The 21,910-nt window shown below is 34.2% G+C and overlaps 1 protein-coding gene across 1 annotated transcript in view; it reads left to right on the top strand.

The window, feature by feature from the left end:
* The first annotated feature begins 643 nt into the window (after positions 1-643).
* si:ch211-250g4.3 overlaps positions 644-21,910 on the top strand; it is a 46,035-nt gene continuing 24,768 nt past the window's right edge. The window contains exons 1-5 of the mRNA XM_035529504.1: positions 644-716; positions 1,222-1,285; positions 4,180-4,428; positions 5,586-8,086; positions 8,418-21,910. The exon at positions 8,418-21,910 is cut by the window's right edge and continues 24,768 nt beyond it. Of these exons, the coding sequence (XP_035385397.1) occupies positions 1,264-1,285; positions 4,180-4,428; positions 5,586-8,086; positions 8,418-21,910 (16,265 nt within the window). The 5' untranslated portion in view covers positions 644-716; positions 1,222-1,263. The remainder of the gene's footprint in view (positions 717-1,221; positions 1,286-4,179; positions 4,429-5,585; positions 8,087-8,417) is intronic.

Below are 21,910 nucleotides of genomic sequence, written 5' to 3'. Positions count from 1 at the left end.
AAGATAATGGGGTGGATTTTATGAAATGTGTGATGGTTGTTACACATTATACATAGACAAGCATAAGCCCCAGTATATACAAATTAGGGATGTTATATGGGTTATTACAAATGTCAGCAAAAAACAAAAACAAGCAAACAAACAAAAAACACATATTAAAGCCTGAAATTTACTGTGGCACAAAGGGACAGTGTGATAAATTCTTGGCAAAGCATTTTTAATAGTGAATGAACATTTTAACATGAATCTTCTGTAGCATGGCTAACTAGTGTTGTGCTAAGGGTATATTTTGAAAGGACAAAGTGAACCACATTAATCAATTTTCTATATATTACCAATCTTTAGATTTAGACTTATAATACACTTTTATTACAATGAGAATAGGACTTTAAAGTCTATATGAGTTATATGTCCAGGGCTGAAGGCATGAAACTATCATGAGGCTTGAAAAGCCTCCAAATATCACACGTAATCCCCCCTTATCAAAGAACACCAGACCGACATTAAAAAAAACATTCTTTACCGCTCACAACCAATCGAGGGTAAGCCAGGACTCAACATACCAAATTTGGTGGCCACCAGGGGAGGGGCAAATCAAGATAAGATGTTTATGAGGAATTAGTTTCACTTGATCAGTTACAACCATGGCTCGACCACCATAGACCACTACCACACGATTTGCAGAATTAATTCAATCCACTGAAAACACTGGAAAGGTAAGCCTATAAAGTAAGGCTTTGCTATAAGGTAAGGTGATGCAACATATACAATCTGTTTAATTGAATAAGCTCCTTATCTTATAAATAAAAACAAAATTCCATAACAAGTAAAAATATTATTTTTATTCTCAGTTAAATAAACATATAATTAGATACCATATTCATCATAATAATTACTGCATCCAGTATAGCATTCCAGTACAAATATCTTTCCCATAAAATTTTTTAAAGATGCTACAGAAATACAGTAGGCCCTGTGCAAACACTGTAGTTCTGTTACACCTTACATCTTTAATTAAAGAACATATTTTAAAGTTATACAAAAGAATTAGTACTAATAAAAATCTTTAGTTTTTTTTAAAAGATACTATTTAAAAATGTAATCTTTAGGCTTGTGATATACATTGTAGGGGTTTCTCAGCAATATTTTTATTTATTTTTTTATGTCATGAACATATGTCATACATATGGTTATAATATGTACATTTTCCTGTGTAACCAGATCAAGCATCTACCTGCTTAGACAAGAGCCTGGTCTGAAACCATGGCAGAATCCAGAGACTACGGTAAAGTTATACAATGTACCAAACCATACTATAATCTAAAGCAGTGGTATGCAGACTGTGGGGCATGCCCCCTACTGGGGTGCAAAGGAATTCCAGGGGGGTGGGGCAGTTCAATATTTAAATATCATAAACTTGTTTTCAGAGTGTGACACTCTTATTTTATATATATATATATATATATATATATATATATATATATATATATATATATATATATATATATATATATATATATATTTTTTATTTTTTTTATTTATTTATTTATTTTTTTTAATAGTCAATAGTATTAGTGTCATGAGAAATGTGTTGTCAAGTGGCGATTGGTCAAAATTTCAAAATGGATAACTTCAATGCCACAAAATCAACAATATTAGAAAAAGAAAGACAAAACACATGTAAAATTCTATATACAATATGGGTTTACCTTCATCAAAGTATGTGGTGGTAAAGCTATAATTGGCCTGCCATTTGTCTAGCTGCTCATCTTAGAATAGATAATGTGCAGAATTCAGCTCTTATTGCTGTTTTGTTTTTTTTTGTTGTTTTTTTAATTTTACAGTTAATAATAGACAATAAAAGTACTGAACATATGGGATGATTTGACCTGGTTTTGCTCTAAAATATACATTATAGTTTGCATATTAACAAGTTTGTTTTATTTTAAGAGGAGCTCCCAATGTTCTTTAAAAAGGTAGGGTGTTACCAGAGGAAAATATTTGAATACCTCTGGTCTAAAGTATAAAACCTGTACACTATCTGAACCAGGCATTTGCAGTCTTCACACTTTAAAAACACAGAACTTTCATAAAAGTAATTATTAATCTATAATAAATATGTGAATAATGATTTAATGATCTTATAGCTATAGCACTGCCATATTGATAATACTTAATTAAATGGTAGTTACTGTGTTAAATATCCAACTATTTTCGACAATATTTCAATCAGGCATCCCCCGTTTTGAAAATGGCCTCATCCACCTGACAAACTATAAGGTCACGCAATTAGTTTAGCAGCAGGATTCATTTTATTAATTTATTTATTATATGGATTAAAATGCGAGAAGATACAGCTACTTTTGTGGTTATCCATGATGCTAGTTAACTAAAAACTAGTGTTAGCTAGATAGCTAGTTATTGTGTTATTCTGGAAATTATTTCTGAACAACTCCAGTGGAAACATGCTAAGGTAAGACACTGGCATGTTTTACTATGTGCAGTTGTGCAGTTAAAATTTTTAGCTGTTTTTCTATTATATATATATATATATATATATATATATATATATATATATATATATATATACATATATAAATACATATATATATATATATATATATATATATATATATATATATATATATATATATATATATATATATATATATATATATATATAAACTACAACATTTATCTGGTCTTTCTGTTGGCAACACTCCTAGGTTAGCTAGCTAGCGTTATCACAACGTAAGCCAAGTAAGATAGGAAAGCTTACACATTCTGCCTTGATTAGTCTGCTTGCTAATGTGGTGAACACAATAGATTCACCAAATTGTCCAACACAAGTGTTTGGATAAACCTTTGCAGGAACTAGGATATAGGTACTGTAGCTTCATTAAGGGCTCAAGGCATTTTCCAGAGATTCAGGTTTCTAATTTATATGGTCAGATGCTAATGATAGAACAAAAAGTGTGATTTACAAATAGAACAAAATGATAGAACAAAAAGTGTGATTTCATTGGTTCACATAGTAGGTTAACAATGCCAGTTTGCAGCATGACCACTTGTTCAGTTTATAATACTCAACATAACACATGAAACTGTACATTCTCAAATGGTGAGGCAAAGTGGTGGTTGTTTGTTAACTGAAACTTTATTTCAAAAACTACCACTTCTGATTTTATAATGATCCACAAGACAAATTAAACAGAACATTTTCAGATGGTGAGACTTATTGGTGGATGTTTGTTAACTTAAAAAGATACATTGTTCTTATGCATTGTATTTGATCAACATGTCAAACTATCATTTTGTCCTATTTCACTTCCTCACTACAAGATATCCATTGTAAGACAGCTGCCAGTGAGAACACTATCATATACTGGAAGTCAGCATATGACTGACATGTATAGGGAAGCTTGAGCACAGTTTCATATGTGTGCGGCACTGCGAAACCATTAATGGTCATTCTGTTTTATCTTGGCACATCTCAATGGACCATATGCAGAAGTAAAGTAAATTTTCCAATTAATTGTTTTTGTTCTGTGCCTCTTATGTAATGTAGAAGGTGGCTAGATGGTTATTTTCAGGCTGGATAATTTGAACAACTTTTCTACATGTAACCTGCTTTGATGCATATCACTCCATTATCTTTTCTTTGCTTGACAGACTGAGGTATACCCTCTTTACAAATGAGAAATAATCTATGACAAATTTAGATTCTTGAGGAAGAATTAATGGGCCCTTGTTTTAGTGGCAGCTTGCATGTTGAAAACAGGTCAAGCAAGGCTTCTGGTTCTCTGTAGTCATTTTTCAAGAGAAACTAATACTACCACAGACAAATATTTTGCAAATGAGAACAAGATCAAAATATCTTAATTGACTTAAAGGCTGACAAGTGCATTTAAAGAATATATGTTCTACTTTCTCAACTTCAGTTTTACAGAAAACACATTTTATTGACACCAGTAATTTAGAAATAAAATAATTACATGCATATATTGTGTAACTTCTGGTGGTCTCACCTTTCATTAGATAGCTTTCATTTGCATTAACCACTCAATTATTTATCAGTAAAAGTAATACATAATTAAACCTTCATATCATGATGATTTTAGACAAAACAAACATTCCATTGTATTTTGCCTGTTCTTTTTGAATGTTGGTGTCCCACAGTTGGAGAATTCCTCACAGATTTCAAAGAACAGATAATCTTACGCGTGACACGGGTCAGTGACATCACAGACACAGTCATTTCCCAAAGTCTGATCAATGATGGGGTAGCCCAGCAAGTCCAAAGTGCTCCCACTGGACAGGAGGCAATGAGGCTTCTGTTTCAGGCCTTGGAAAGAGAACCTTCTCAACACAGAGTGTCCTTTCATTTAATATTAAGAATGACTGAACCAGAACTCATTCAAGAGTTAGGTGAGTTAATGTTATTTTTTATCACTAAGCAATAATTACATTATTATCAGATACAATATCAGTCAAAAGTTTGGAGACACCTATTTTTTGTTTATTTTTACTCTTTTTGGCATTTAATAAAACAGGGAGGGTATCAAAGCAATGAAATAATACATGTGATTATGCTGTGATAAATGTTGGCTAGCTTAGATTTTAGATTCTTCAAAGTAACTATCCTTTACATTGTCGACAGCTTTGCATGCTGTTGGTGTTCTCTTAACTAGCTTCATGAAGCAACCACCTGTGATGTTCACATATGTAGTGTGAGCATCTAAAGTGCTGAAAGAAAACAATTTTTTTCTGAGGCTGCACCTAAAATTGTGTGTGTTTGTTCTGAAAATGAATTCATATATAAGATAACACCTTTCCCAAATTATATTTGTTTTAGAAACAAATTTAAGCATATTCCAGTAGATTAGAAGGCCTTTACTACTATTAAACACATACATTCAGTCAGGTGCATTCAAACGTTTGACTGGTATTATATGTGCTGAGATAATCATAATGATTTTGTTTACAAGATATTTTTTATTTTATATATTATGAATTGTGTACTTTTAGTCTTCTATTAATGTCAAGCATTTACTAATGTAAACTGGTTATGCTTTGTGGAATCTTTTTCTTGTTAATGTAAAGCATTTTTGAATTTTATTTTGTTTCTAAAATGAACTATAAAAAATAAGTTTTCCTTGCCGTTACATTATCACTGAATGGAAATTAGTCAAATGTGATTAACAATTAACTTGGCACATTGATTAAATCAGTAAAGATTCTTCCTATTTACCGAAATGGAAAAAACAACTATCTATGATGCCATAAAAGCCACTAACAATTTGATTACAGTCTGCCTTGACCCTCTCAGTTTTTTAGGAACTTGTTTCCATAGTTTTACTTGTATTCTATTTCAGTGTTAACCAACTTTTCTGGTCATTTTAACTATATCTATAAAATATTTGAAATAATCTAAATAAACAGGAAACTAGACACTCACAATTTATTTTGCCCAAAATACCACTATACATCTAACTGTGTTATAAATACATTCTGTGTAAACATCAGATTCACATGTCTCATTTTAGGAAATAAGCCTTAACTGACCCAAAATGCTTCTTTAACAGAATGGAGACAACGAAACAGCAAGCATACACAGACAGAAGTGGATCAATCTTCTGGAGAGAAAAAAAAGGAGGATGAGAAGAGTGAACAAAAGGATGACAGACAGATAAAGAAAGAGTCGCTGAAGAGAAGAAGACTGGAGACAATTCGGGCTATAGAACAGATTGAGAAACTCTGGGAAGGAACAAAATATGAGAGAAGTGAGATTGGCAGGATGAGGGAAAGAATCCACCGACAGAAGGACAAAATATCCAGAATGACAGAGGACAAAAGACAGCTAGAGAAGTTGGTGGTGCAATTGAGGAAAGATCTAGAACATGCCAGTGACAGGATGCATCAAGAAAGGGAGGAGATAAAACAAGAAAAAGAAAGGATTGAGCAAGTAAGAGCTGACCTGCAGATGGAGAGAAATTTACTGGAAAACAAGTCTAATGAAATTATTAGAGAGCGACAAAACTTAGAAATGATTAAGAATGAAATTGTGCAGGCCAAGCAAAAGATGGAAGGCAATCGTGATGCAATAAGGCATGAGACAGAACGAATAGAGCAAACTAAGACTGACCTACAGGTGCAAATGCAGGAAATAGAAAAAAAGGTTGAGGAGACAAAACAGGCTAAAGAAAGGACAGAGCAAATCAAAGCTGAGATAAAAGAGGAGAGGAAAGATATAGAAAGGAGGAGTGAGGACATCAAGAGACAGACAGAGCATCTAGAACAGATAAACTCTACCATAAACAGAGTGAAAGAGGAGATGGAGCAAAGATGGCATGAAATAGAGAAGGAGGAATTGGAAAAGAGGTCAACAATACAAAGAGAGAAAGAAGAACTGATAAACATGCAATCTGAATTTCAGAATGCAAAGGAAGAGATTGACAAGAGCAAAAGAGAGATAAAGCTTGAGAAGGACAAGATAACTCAGATAAAATCTGATATGCTGAAAGAGAAAGAGCTCTTAGAGCAAAGATGTAAAGAAACCTTGAAAAATGATCTAGAGCAAAAGGCTGCACAACAGAGAGAAAGAGAAGAGCTTGATCGGCTATGGGTCGAGCTAGAGAGGGAGAAAGCTGCTATAGACAAAAGCAGACAGGTTATAAGTCAAGACAAAGAGAAACTAGAGCAGATGATGATTAGGATTCAGGAGCAAAGAGAAGATATCACAAAAAGACTAGAACAGACCAGACAGATAGAAGATATAATAAGACAAATGAAGGAAGAAATTGATCTTGAAAGAGAAAATTTAGAGAAGATTTGGTTGGAAACAGAAATAGAACCATATGAAAAAGTCAAGAATGAACTTAATGGACTAAGACAAGAAATAGAGACACTTTGGGATGAGGCAGAAAGGAGAGAACAAGAGGAGAGAGAGACATTTTTTATAGAAAAAAAGGAGATGAATAAAAAGGTGATGGAAATGAAGAATGAGATGATGAACATTCAAATTATGAAAGTGGAATTAATGAGACAGAGGGATGATGTAGAAGCCAAAATAGAGAAGGTAAAGGAGGAAATGGATAAACTTGAGCAACTGAGGAAGGACCTGCAGAGACAAAAAGAGGAGGTTGAGAACAAAATTACAGAAACTAAGAGTGAGAGGAATGAAGTTGAGCAGATGAGGGCTGAAGTGTTATGTCAGAAAGAGGAAATTGAAAATAAAATGCAACTAGCAAAAATTGAGATGGAAAAGATGCAACGTATCAAAGATGAAATACAACAACACCGAGAGAAATTGGATGAAAAAATGTGGAGGGCAAAGAGAGAAATGGAAGATATAGAGATCATGAAGAAAGAGATGGACAGGAAGAAAAAAGAACATGAACAAAGAATGAAACAGGAAATGAAACAAAAAGATGAAATAGAAAGAAAGATAGAGGAGCTTCAACAAGCAAAAGAAGAAATGGAAAGGAAAAGGGTTGATAAAGACAGATATGAAATGGAAAGTGTTAAGGCTGAGATCCAGAGAGCAAGAGAGGAATTAGAGATCAGTGTAGACGAGAGAGAACTAGATCCAGAAGGAAAAGAAGAGATAAATGCAAAGATCATCAACCTTATTGATCAGATTGAGAAAACCAGAGAAATGGTGTGGAATACAAAGTTTCACATAGAAAATGGGATGAGGGAAAATCAAGTAGAAGCAGCAGACAAAGAGCTAATGAATGCTGAGTTGCAGAGACTTGTTGTGGAAATTGAACACATCCAAGATGCACTTCAAAGGCTTAAAAAAGAAATGGAGCAAAACAAGGAGGTTGTCAGGAGGGAAAAGGAAGAGATAAGAATGTTGAAGTCTGGAGTGCAACGAAAAATTAGATATCTAAAATACAAGGAAGAAAAAATGATAAGAAAACAGGGAGAGCTGGAAGTCATGAGTGCCAAGATACAGCGACAAAGAGACGAGCTGGAGAAAGGACTGGAAGATATTGTATGGATGAGTGAGAAGACAGAACTGATGAAGACAAAGGAAGAGATGGGCAAGAAAAAAGAAGTAACTTTGCAAGGGCAGATCAAGGTGAATAGTTTATAAATTTTTGACAGTTGTTTAGTGACTTTTCAGTGATGTTATGAATGGTAATATTTCATTGCTTTTGTTAATGGGAAAATGTTTTTATACAGCAAACCATTCTTGCATGATTTATGATGAGTTATTCATGTACAATGGTACATTATTAAAATGAATGCCATACATCACAGATTCTATAGTAATGTGTAAGCAGGGCAATGTATACCTATGGTAGGATATGGTGAAATAATTAGAAGAAAAAATAGGGAAAATTAGAAGAAAAAATTAAATATTATGATTTGTAAAAATAAAAATGTAATCAAGCAAACATTTACCTTAGGTTTCACTAGAGGATGACCATCTGGAGAAGACAGAGACTGGAACGTATTCAGATAATGAAGCTATGATGTCTGATATAGTGCAAGAAAGACAAGAACTTGAGCAATATAAAGAAGGGCTATTAAAAGAGGAACATGAACTAGTAAGGAAAAATGAAGATATTCAGACAGTTAAAGATGAACTCAAAGAAGAAATGGCCAAATTGAGAGAGGAAGAAAAGGTGATTGAAAAGAAGAAAATGAGTCTAATAAATATGGAAGAAAAATTAAAGACACAGAGAGAGGCTAAAGAAAATAATGTGGACATCATAATAAGAGAGAAGGAACAACTGAATCAAATGAAACAAGAACTTGCCAACATGAAAATAAATAGAGAAAGCCAGAAGAATGAAAGAGACTACTTCCATAGGTACAAAATAGTGATGGCACTGAAATCTGATATGCAAGTACAAACTGAAGACTGGGGTGGTATAGATGAGATAAAATCACAAGAGACATATAACGAAGATAAGACCACGATGATCAAGAAAGAACTTGAGAAAGATAGGGAAGCTCTAGAAAGGTTGCATGAAGAAATTATTGAGGAAAAATATAATTTAGTTCAGCTGAAAAAAGACTTAAAGCTGAGAGAAGATGAGCTTCAGCTCAAACAAGATGCAATTCAGCAACAACAACAAATAATCATAAACATCCAGGACAAAGAGGGCAGAGAAGATATCAAAGAGCATAAGCAAAATAAAGCATTGGAAATTGCAAAGTTAGAAATAAACAAGGCATGGGAAGATATTTATGCTCAACATTTAAAAGACAGAGAAAAAGAAAGGATGGAATTAGAGGAAGAGAAAGAAAAACTAAGTAAAATCAGGCTTGATATCAAAACACAAAGACAGACTATGGAAGATGATCAACATAAACTAAAACTTAATAAAGAAAAACTGGAGAGATTACACAGCAAACTGCAACAACAGCAAAGGGAAATTGAAGAGGCACAAAAAACTACCAGTACTAAGAAGGGGGAGCTAGAAAAAATAAAATATGACATAAGTGAGCAAGAAAAACAACTGAAAAATATCCAGGATATTAGTAGGAGAGAGAAAGATGATCTTGAGGAGCTAAAATCTAAAATTGCAGTGGAAAGACAAAAAATACATGGTAGCCTAATGGAGGAATTGAAGAACGAAAGGGAAAAACTGGAAAGTGTAAAATTGGAATTTGAAGTTGTACAACAACAGAAGATCAAGCTAGAAAATGATTTAGAACTCCAAAAACAAATGATTGAACATGATAAGAAACTACTAGAGCAGATAAAATCCCAGCTAAAAAGAAAATCTGAGGACATTGAGAAGTTAAATCAAGAAAGACAGGAAAGACTAAAACTAGACAAGATGGCAGCAAAACTTCAAAGAGAGAGAAAGAATATTGATAGTCTTGCTGAGGAGTCTAGAAGGAGAAAAGAAGCCACGGATCTAATCCAGAAGGAAATACAAGAAGCTGAGTTGGAGAAATACATGTTTGATAAAGACCATATTCAGAAAATAAGACATGAGATGGCAGAGCTGGAACTTATGAGCACTGAGATTAATGTGGAGAAGAGAGAGCTTGATCAGAAGATGAGACAGGTTATGAGAAAAAAAGATGAGATGGAGAGGATTAAGATTGAGATAGAAAAAGCCAGAGAAGGACTAGAAAGGGATAAAGAGTTGATGGAAAGAAAGAGCTATGAATTAAAAGAGATGAGAGACGAAATGAGAAGCACAAGAAATGAATTTGAACTCTTAATTGAAAAGGATAGAGATCTAGAAGATCAGGCAGAAACAAGGGTAGAGATTCAGAGACTGATTTTAGAGGTTGTGGAAATCACTGACATGATCCTGAATTTTAAAACTAACATGGAACAAAGGATGGATGTGAACAAAATTGATACAGAGGACAGAGACAATGTGACAACTGAAATACAGTGGTTGATTCAAGAGATAGAAAAAATCAGAGAGAATCTTGGAAAGATAAAAGAAGTGGGAAATATTTGGAGAACAGAAAAGTACCTGGATTTGATTACTTCAGAAATACAGAGGAAAGAACAAACCTTAGAAAGGCAGAAATATGATAGAAAAAAGGTTAGAAAGATTAATGAAGAAATTGACAGAAAGCAAAGTATCCTTGAACAAATCAATGCAGAGATATTACGAAAAAAGAAATTGTTGGAAAAAGAGAAGGAAGGCATTAGAGTTGAAAAGCAGGAATTAGAGTATAAAATAAAGGAAAGGAATCTGATAGAAAAGGAAAAATTAGAGGAATTCAGGAATGAAACGAGGAAACAAAAAATTACATTTGAAAAAGAAAAAGAACAACACAGGATTCTTGTTGAAGCAACAAACAGAAAGAATGATGACCTGGAGAAGATGGCTGCTGAGATAGCAGAGCAAAAAGAAGACATTGACACAAAAATCGGAATTCTTCAGGAAGAGAAAAATGAGCTTGAGCGTAAAAGATTGGAGTTACAGAGGAAAGATGAAGAGTTGCATTTGCACATATTAAAACAAAAAGAAAAGGAGAACATTGACAGAATAGGAATGGAAGAAGAGAGAAAAGCAATTGAAAGGGAAATAACCCTGATCAAGAGAAAGAAGGAAGAGGCTGAAAAAGAAAAGGAAGAAATGGCAAAGAGGTGGAAAGAACTAGACATGGTGAAAGATCAATTAGAAAGAGAGAGAGAAGAAATAGAGAAAGGCAAAGACAAAATAATAACTGACAATGTTTTATTGGACCAAAAAGAGAATGAATTAAATGAAGAAAAGAAACTTCTGGAAGAAAAGTGGAATAAAATTACAAAGGACACCAATGATCGGGATAAGATCAGGGCAGAGCTTGAAGAAAAACAAGAAGGAATTAACATGATGAAAGAGAAAATGAATCAGGAAAGAGAGAAGCTCGATCAAATAATGAATGAAATTGAAACAGAAAAGGAAAGCATGAGACTGAGTAGAGAAATTACAACCAGATTGAAAAATGAGCTGGAACAAACGAAGACCAAGTTGGAAGCTAAGCAATATGATGTTGATCTTCAGTGGCAAAATTTAAAGGATGAGAGGAATGCTTTCGAGCACTCAAAGGCATCTATTCAGAGAGAAGTTAATGATTTGAAGAATGCACTGGAAAAGGCCAGAATGGACATGCAACACTTATCTGAAATAGTAAACACACTAGAATGTGAAAAAGAGCAACACATTATTCTTGAAGAGGTAATATCCAGAAAGAATGAGGAATTGGAAAAGATGGCTGCTGAAAGAGCAGAAGAAAACAAAGAGTTTGAGAACAAGAAAGCGCTTCTTGAAGTTGAAAAACATGATCTTGACATCAAATGGCTGGAGTTACAGAGGAGAGATGAGGAATTGCAATTGCAAATCACAGGGAATAAGGAAAAGGAGCTCACTGAAAGAATGATAATGGAACAGGAGAGAGAGGCGCTTGAAAAAGAAAGGAATGACATTAGGAGATGCAAAGAAGAGACAGAAAAAGAAAAAGAAGAAATGGAGAAGAAGTGGAAAGAACTTGAAAATGTGGAATTGCAAGTGAAAAAAGATCAAGATGAAATAGTGGAATGCAAAAGCAAGTTCATCACCACCCAAATGTTTCTTGATGAAAGAGAGGCAGGACTGAATCAGACACAGATCATTCTGGACGAGAATCTTAAAGAAATAAATAAAGAAAAAAATAATCTAGATAAGTTTCATGCTGAACTTAAAAGTCAAAAAGAAGATATTGAAAATATCAAAGAGAAACTGATAAAGGAGAGGAAGGAACTTGATGAACTAATGAGTGAAAATCAAATGGAGAAGCAAAACATTTCAATGGATAAAGACATTGCAAGCAAAATGAAGAGTGAGCTAAAAGAAATGAAGGGGAAGATGGATGCTCAGCAATATCATGTTCACCTTGAAGAAGAAAGATTACTGCATGAGAGAAAAGATTTTGAGCAGGTAAAGGCTTCTACGCAGAAAGAAGTTGAGACTATGAAGAATGATTTGGAAAAGGACAGGAATGACATCCAAAAATTGAATGAAATTGTGGCCACACTTGAAAAAGAAAAAGAACAAAACAGGATTCTTGTTGAAGCAACCAACAGGAAGAATGATGACCTGGAGAAGATGGCTGCTGAGATAGCAGAGCAAAAACAAGACATTGACACAAAAATCGGAATTCTTCAGGAAGAGAAAAATGAGCTTGAGCATAAAAGATTGGAGCTACAGAGGAAAGATGAAGAGTTGCATTTGCACATATTAAAACAAAAAGAAAAGGAGAACATTGACAGAATAGGAATGGAAGAAGAGAGAAAAGCAATTGAAAGGGAAATAACCCTGATCAAGAGAAAGAAGGAAGAGGCAGAAAAAGAAAAGGAAGAAATGGCAAAGAGGTGGAAAGAACTAGACATGGTGAAAGATCAATTAGAAAAAGAGAGAGAAGAAATAGAGAAAGGCAAAGACAAAATAATAACTGACAAAGTTTTACTGAACCAAAAAGAGAATGAATTAAATGAAGAAAAGAAACTTCTGGAGGAAAAGTGGAATAAAATTACAAAGGACACCAATGATCTGGATAAGATCAGGGCAGAGCTTGAAGAAAAACAAGAAGAAATTAACATGATGAAAGAGAAAATGAATCAGGAAAGAGAGGAGCTCGATCAAATAATGAATGAAATTGAAACAGAAAAGGAAGGCATGAGATTGAGTACAACCAAATTGAAAAATGAGGTGGAACAAATGAAGGCCAAATTGGAAGCTAAGCAATATGATGTTGATCTTCAAAGGCAAAATTTAGAAGATGAGAGGAATGCTATAGAGCAGTCAAAGGCATCTATACAAAGAGAAGTTAATGATTTGAAGAATGCTTTGGAAAAGGCCAGAAAAGACATGCAACACTTATCTGACATATTAACCACACTAGAACATGAAAAAGAGCAACATAGGATTCTTGAAGAGGTAATATCCAGAAAGATTGAGGAATTTGACAAGATGGCTGCTGAAAGAGCAGAAGAAAACAAAGAGTTTGAGACCAAGAAATTGCTTCTTGCAGTTGAAAAACATGACCTTAACAGCAAATGGCTGGAGATGCAGAGGAGAGATGAAGAATTGCAATTGCAAATCACAGGGAATAAGGAAAAGGAGCTCACTGAAAGAATGATAATGGAACAGGAGAGAGAGGCTCTTGAAAAAGAAAAGAATGACATTAGGAGATGCAAAGAAGAGACAGAAAAAGAAAAGGAAGAAATGGAGAAGAAGTGGAAAGAACTAGAAACTGTGGAATTGCAAGTGAAAAAAGATCAAGATGAAATAGAGGAAGACAAAAGCAAGTTCATCACCACCCAAATGTTTCTTGATGAAAGAGAGGCTGGACTGCATCAGAAACAGATCATTATGGATGAGAATCTGAAAGAAATAAATAAAGAACAAAATAATCTAGATAAGATTAAGGATGAACTTGAAAGTCAAAAAGAAGAGATTGAAAATATAAAAGAGAAATTGATAAAGGAGAGGAAGGAACTTGATGACCTAATGAGTGAAAATCAAATAGAGAAGCAAAACATTTTAATGGATAAAGACATTGCAAGGAAAATGAAGAATGAGCTAAAACAAATGAAGATGAAGATGGAGGCTCAGCAATATTATGTTGACCTTGAAGAAGAAAGATTACTGCATGAGAGAAAAGATTTTGAGCAGCTAAAGGCAAATACGCAGAAAGAAGTTGACACTATGAAGAATGATTTGGAAAAGGCCAGGAGTAACATCCAAAAATTGAATCAAATTGTGGCCACACTTGAAAAAGAACAAGAACAAAACAGGATTCTTGTTGAGGCAACAAACAGGAAGAATGATGACCTGGAGAAGATGGCTGCTGAGATGGCAGAGCAAAAACAAGACATTGACACAAAAATCGGCATTCTTCAGGAAGAGAAAAATGAGATTGAGTGTAAAAGATTGGAGATACAGAGGAAAGATGAAGAGTTGCATTTGCACATATTAAAACAAAAAGAAAAGGAGAACATTGAAAGAATAGGAATGGAAGAAGAGAGAAAAGCAATTGAAAGAGAAATAACCCTGATCAAGAGAAAGAAGGAAGAGGCTGAAAAAGAAAAGGAAGAAATGGCAAAGAGGTGGAAAGAACTAGACATGGTGAAAGATCAACTGGAAAAAGAGAGAGAAGTAATAGAGAAAGGCAAAGACAAAATAATAACTGACAATGTTTTATTGGACCAAAAAGAGAATGAATTAAATGAAGAAAAGAAACTTCTGGAGGAAAAAATGAATGAAATAACAAAGGAGAGCAATAATCTGTATAAAATTAGTTTGGAAATTGAAGAAAAACAAGATGAAATTAATATGATGAAAGAGAAAATGAATCAGGAAAGAGAGGAGCTCCATCAAATAATGAATGAAATTGAAACAGAAAAGGAAAGCATGAGATTGAGAACAGAAATGACAACCAATGTTAAAAATGAGCTGGAACAAATGAAAGCCAAGTTGGAAGCTACGAAGTATGATGTTGATCTTCAAAGGCAAAATTTAGAAGTTGAAAGGAATGCTTTCGAACATTCAAAGGCATCTATGCAAAGAGAAGTTAATGACTTGAAGAATGCTCTGGAAAAGGCTAGAATGGACATGCAACACTTATCTGACATATTAACCATACTAGAACGTGACAAAGAGCAACACAGGATTCTTGAAGAGGTAATATCCAGACAGAATGAGGAATTGGATAAGATGGCTACTGAAAGAGCAGAAGAAAACAAAGAGTTTGAGACCATGAAAGCACTTCTTGAAGTTGAAAAACTTGACCTTAACAGCAAATGGCTGGCGTTACAGAGGAGAGATGAGGAATTGCAATTGCAAATCACAGGGACTAAGGAAAAGGAGCTCACTGAAAGAATGATAATGGAACAAGAGAGAGAGGTTCTTGAAAAAGAAAGGAATGACATTAGGAGATGCAAAGAAGAGACATTAAAAGAAAAAGAAGACATGAAAAAGAAGTGGAAAGAACTAGAAACTGTGGAATTGCAAGTGAAGAAAGACCAAGATGAAATAGAGGAATCCAAAAGCAATTTCATCACCACTCAAATGTTTCTTGATGAAAGAGAGGCTGGACTAAATCAGAAGGAGATAATTATGGATGAGAATCTGAAAGAAATAAAGAAAGAACAAAATAATATACATAAGTTTAATGCTGAAATTGAAAGTCAAAAATATGAACTTGAAAATATCAAAGAGAAATTGCTGAAGGAGAGGAAGGAACTTGATCAACTGATGAGGGAAATTCAGATGGAGAAGCAAAACCTTTCAATTGATAAAGAGTTTGCAAGCAAAATGAAGAGTGAGCTAAAAGAAATGAAGGGGAAGATGGATGCTCAACAATATCATGTTCACCTTGAAAAAGAAAGATTACTGCATGAGAGAAAAGATTTTGAGCAGGTAAAGGCATCTACGCAGAAAGAAGTTGAGACTATGAAGAATGATTTGGAAATGGCCAGGAGTAACATCCAAAAATTGAATCAAATTGTGGCCACACTTGAAAAAGAACAAGAACAAAACAGGATTCTTGTTGAGGCAACAAACAGGAAGAATGATGACCTGGAGAAGATGGCTGCTGAGATAGCAGAGCAAAAACAAGACATTGACACAAAAATCGGCATTCTTCAGGAAGAGAAAAATGAGCTTGAGCGTAAAAGATTGGAGTTACAGAGGAAAGATGAAGAGTTGCATTTGCACATATTAAAACAAAAAGAAAAGGAGAACATTGACAGAATAGGAATGGAAGAAGCGAGAAAAGCAATTGAAAGAGAAATAATCCTGATCAAGAGAAAGAATGAAGAGGCTGAAAAAGAAAAGGAAGAAATGGCAAAGAGGTGGAAAGAACTAGACATGGTGAAAGATCAATTAGAAAAAGAGAGAGAAGAAATAGAGAAAGGCAAAGACAAAATAATAACTGACAATGTTTTATTGGACCAAAAAGAGAATGAATTAAATGAAGAAAAGAAAAGTTTTGAGGAAAAGCTGAATAAAATTACAAAGGAGAGCAACAATCTGGATAAGATCAGGGTGAAACTTGAAGAAAAGCAAGAAGAAATTAATACGCTGAAAGATAAAATGACGCAGGAAAGAGAGGAGCTTGAACAAATAATGAATGAAATTAAAACGGAAAAGGAAAGCATGAGATTGAATACAGACGTTACAACAAAATTGAAAAATGAGGTTGAACAAATGAAGGCCAAGTTGGAAGCTAAGCAGTATGATATTGATCTTCAAAGGCAAAATTTAGAAGTTGAGAGGAATGCTTTTGAGCAGTCAAAGGCATCTATGCAAAGAGAAGTTAATGATTTGAAGATAGCTTTGGAAAGGGCCAGAATGGACATGCAACACTTATCTGACATATTAACCATAATAGAATATGAAAAAGAGCAACACAGAATTCTTGAAGAGGTAATATCAAGAAAGAATGAGGAATTGGACAAGATGGCTGCTGAAAGAGCAGAAGAAAATAAAGAATTTGAGACAAACAAAGCACTTCTTGAAGTTGAAAAACATGACCTTAACAGCAAATGGCTGGAGATGCAGAGGAGAGATGAAGAATTGCAATTGCAAATCACAGGGAATAAGGAGAAGGAGCTCACTGAAAGAATGATAATGGAACAGGAGAGAGAGGCTCTTGAAAAAGAAAAGAATGACATTAGGAGATGCAAAGAAGAGACAGAAAAAGAAAAAGAAGGCATGGAGAAGAAGTGGAAAGAACTAGGAACTGTCAAATTGCAAGTGAAAAAAGATCAAGATGAAATAATGGAATGCAAAAGGAAGTTCACGAGCATTCAGTTGTTACTTGATCAAAGAGAGGCTGGACTGAATCAGACACAGATTATTCTGGATGAGAATCTAATAGAAATAAAGAAAGAACAAAAAAATCTAGATAACCTTAAGGCTGAACTTGAAAGTCAAAAAGAAGAAGTAGAACATTTCAAAGAGAAATTGATAATGGAGAGGAAGGAACTTGATGCAATTATGAGTGAAATTCAAATGGAGAAGCAAAACATTTCAATGGAGAAAGACATTGCAAGCAAAATGAAGAATGACCAAAAAAAAATGAAGGAGAAGATGGATGCTCAACAATATCATGTTGACCTTGAAGAACAAAGGTTGCTGCATGAGAGGAAATATTTTGAGCAGGTAAAGGCATCTATGCAGGATGAATTTGAGGCTATGAGGAATGATTTGGAAAAGGCCAGAAATGACATCCAAAAATTGAATGAAATTGTAGCGACACTTGAAAAAGAAAAAGAACAAAACAGGATTCTTGTTGAGGCAACAAACAGGAAGAATGATGACCTGGAGAAGATGGCTGCTGAGATAGCAGAGCAAAAAGAAGACATTGACACAAAAATCGGAATTCTTCAGGAAGAGAAAAATGAGCTTGAGCGTAAAAGATTGGAGCTACAGAGGAAAGATGAAGAGTTGCATTTGCACATATTAAAACAAAAAGAAAAGGAGAACATTGACAGAATAGGAATGGAAGAAGAGAGAAAAGCAATTGATAGGGAAATAACCCTGATCAAGAGAAAGAATGAAGAGGCTGAAAAAGAAAAGGAAGAAATGGCAAAGAGGTGGAAAGAACTAGACATGGTGAAAGATCAATTAGAAAAAGAGAGAGAAGAAATAGAGAAAGGCAAAGACAAAATATTAACTGACAATATTTTATTGTTCCAAAAAGAGAATGAATTAAATGAAGAAAAGCAACTTCTGGAGGAAAAGATGAATAAAATTACAAACGAGAGCAACAATATGGATAAGATCAAGGTGGAACTTGAAGAAAAGCAAGAAGAAATTAACATGATGAAAGAGACAATGAAATGGGAAAGACAGGAGCTCGATCAAATAATGAATGAAATTGAAACAGAAAAGGAAAGCATTCGATTAAGTGCAGATCTTACAAGCAAATTGAAAAATGAGGTGGAACAAATGAAAGCCAAGTTGGAAGTTAAGCAGTATGATGTTGATCTTCAAAGGCAAAATTTAGAAGTTGAGAGCATTGCTTTTGAGCAGTCAAAGGCATCTATGCAAAGAGAAGTTAATGCCTTCAAGGATGCTTTGGAAAAGGCTGGAATGGACATGCAACAATTATCTGACATATTAATCACACTAGAACATGAAATAGAGCAACACAGGATTCTTGAAGAGGTAATATCCAGAAAGAATGAGGAATTGGACAAGATGGCTGCTGAAAGAGCAGAAGAAAACAAACAGTTTGAGATGCAGAAATTGCTTCTTGAAGTTGAAAAACATGACCTTAACAGCAAATGGTTGGAGTTACAGAGAAGAGAAGAGGAATTGCATTTACAAATCACAGGAAATAAGGAAAAGGAGCTCAGGCTAAGAATTATGATGGAACAGGAGAGAGAGGCTCTTGAAAAAGAAAAGAATGACATTAGGAGATGCAAGGAAGAGACAGAAAAAGAAAAAGAAGTAATGGAAAAGAAGAGGAAAGAACTAGAAACTGTGGAATTGCATGTGAAAAAAGATCAAGATGAAATACAGGAATTTATAAGCAATTGTATCACCGCCCAATTGTTTCTTGATGACAGAGAGGCAGGACTGAATCAGAAACAGATCATTATGGACAATAATTTGAAAGAAATAAAGGAAGAACAGAATAATCTAAATAAGACTAAGGTTGAATTGGAAAGGCAAACAGAAGAACTTGAATATTTCAAAGAGAAATTGATAAAGGAGAGGAAGGAACTTGATGAACTAATGAGTGAAAATCAATTGGAGAAAGAAAACATTTCGGTGGATAAAGACATTGCAATCAAAATGAAGAATGAGCTAAAACAAATGAAGGAGAAGATGGATGCTCAACAATATCATGTTGACCTTGAAGAACAAAGATTGCTGCATGAGAGGAAAGATTTTGAGCAGGTAAAGGCATCTATGCAGAAAGAAGTTGACACTATGAAGAAAGATTTGGAAAAGGCCAGGAGTGACATCCAAAAATTTAATGAAATTGTAGCCACACTTGAAAAAGAACAAGAACAAAACAGGATTCTTGTTGAGGCAACAAACAGGAAGAATGATGACCTGGAGAAGATGGCTGCTGAGATAGCAAAGCAAAAACAAGACATTGACACAAAAATCGGAATTCTTCAGGAAGAGAAAAATGAGCTTGAGCGTAAAAGATTGGAGTTACAGAGGAAAGATGAAGAGTTGCATTTGCACATATTAAAACAAAAAGAAAAGGAGAACATTGACAGAATAGGAATGGAAGAAGAGAGAAAAGCAATTGAAAGGGAAATAACCCTGATCAAGAGAAAGAAGGAAGAGGCTGAAAAAGAAAAGGAAGAAATGGCAAAGAGGTGGAAAGAACTAGACATGGTGAAAGATCAATTAGAAAAAGAGAGAGAAGAAATAGAGAAAGGCAAAGACAAAATAATAACTGACAATATTTTATTGGACCAAAAAGCGAATGAATTAAATGAAGATAAGCAACTTCTGGAGGAAAAGATGAATAAAGTTATAAAGGACACCAATGATCTGGATAAGATCAGTGCAGAGCTTGAAGAAAAGCAAGAAGAAATTAACATGATGAAAGAGAAAATGAATCAGGAAAGAGAGGAGATCGATCAAATAATGACTGAAATTGAAACAGAAAAGGAAAGCATTCAATTGAGTACAGCTCTTACAAGCAAATTGAAAAATGAGGTGGAACAAATGAAGGCCAAGTTGGAAGCTAAGCAATATGATGTTGATTTTCAAAGGCAAAATTTAGAAGATGAGAGGAATGCTTTTGAACAGTCAAAGGCATCTGTGCAAAGAGAAGTTAATGATATGAAGAATGCATTAGAAAAGGCCAGAATGGACATGCAACACTTATCTGACATAATAACAACACTAGAAAGTGAAAAAGAGCAGCACAGAATTCTTGAAGAGGTAATAGCCAGAAAGAATGAGGAATTAGAGAAGATGGCTGCTGAAAGAGCAGAAGAAAACAAAGAGTTTGAGACCAAGAAATTGCTTCTAGAAGATGAAAAACATGACCTTAACAGCAAATGGCTGGAGTTACAGAGGAGAGATGAGGAATTACAATTGCAAATCACAGGGAATAAGGAAAAGGAGATTAGTAAAAGAATGATAATGGAACAGGAGAGAGAGGCTCTTGAAAAAGAAAAGAATGACTTTAGGAGATACACAGAAGAGACAGAAAAAGAAAAAGAAGACATGGAGAAGAAGTGGAAAGAACTGGAAACTGTGGAATTGCAAGTGAAAAAAGATCAAGATGAAATAGACGAATTCGTAAGCAAGTTCATGACCACCCAAATTTTTCTTGATGAAAGAGAGGCTGCATTGAATCAGAAACAAATCATTATGGATGAGAATCTAAAAGAAATAAAGAAAGAACAAAATAATCTATATAAGATTAAGGCTGAGCTTGAAAGTCAAAAGGAAGACGTAGAAAATATCAAAGAGAAATTGATAACGGAGAGGACGGAACTTCATGTACTAATGAGTGAAATTCAAATGGAGAAGCAAAACATTTCATTGGATAAAGATACTGCAAGCAAAATGAAGAATGAGCTAAAACAAATAAAGGCAAAAATGGAAACTCAACAATATCATGTTGACCTTGAAGAACAAAGATTACTGCATGAGCGTAAAGATTTTGAGCAGGTAAAGGCATCTACGCAGAAAGAAGTTGATGCTATCAAGAATGATTTGGAAAAGGCCAGGAGTAATGTCCAAAAATTGAATGAAATTGTAGCCACACTTGAAAATGACAAAGAAGAAAACAGGAATCTTGTGGAGGCAACAAACAGAAAGAATGATGAGCTGGAGAAGATGGCTGCTGAGATAGCAGAGCAAAAACAAGACATTGACACAACAATTAGCATTATTCAGGAAGAGAAAAATGACCTGGAATGTAAAAGATTGGAGTTACAGAGGAAAGATGAAGAGTTGCATTTACACATATTAAAACAAAAAGAAATTGAGAACATTGACAGAATGGGAATGGAAGAAGAGAGAAAAGCAATTGAAAGGGAAATAACCCTGATCAAGAGAAAGAAGGAAGAGGCAGAAAAAGAAAAGGAAGAAATCGCAAAGAAGTGGAAAGAAATAGACATGGTGAAAGATCAACTGGAAAAAGAGAGAGAAGAAATAGAGAAAGGCAAAGAAAAAATATTAACTGACAATGTTTTATTGTTCCAAAAAGAGAATGAATTAAATGAAGAAAAGAAACATCTGGAGGAAAAGATGAATAACATTACAAACGAGTGCAAGAATATGGATAAGATCAAGGTGGAACTTGAAGAAAAGCAAGAAGAAATTAACATGATGAAAGATACAATGAAATGGGAAAGACAGGAGCTCGATCAAATAATGAATGAAATTGAAACAGAAAAGGAAAGCATTCGATTAAGTGCAGATCTTACAAGCAAATTGAAAAATGAGGTAGAACAAATGAAAGC

The sequence above is a fragment of the Electrophorus electricus genome, chromosome 8 (assembly GCF_013358815.1).
Source record: "Electrophorus electricus isolate fEleEle1 chromosome 8, fEleEle1.pri, whole genome shotgun sequence".
NCBI classification, from domain to species: Eukaryota; Metazoa; Chordata; class Actinopteri; order Gymnotiformes; family Gymnotidae; genus Electrophorus; species Electrophorus electricus.
Note: the sequence above shows the minus strand (reverse complement) of the source record. Positions and strands in the feature narration are given on the sequence as shown.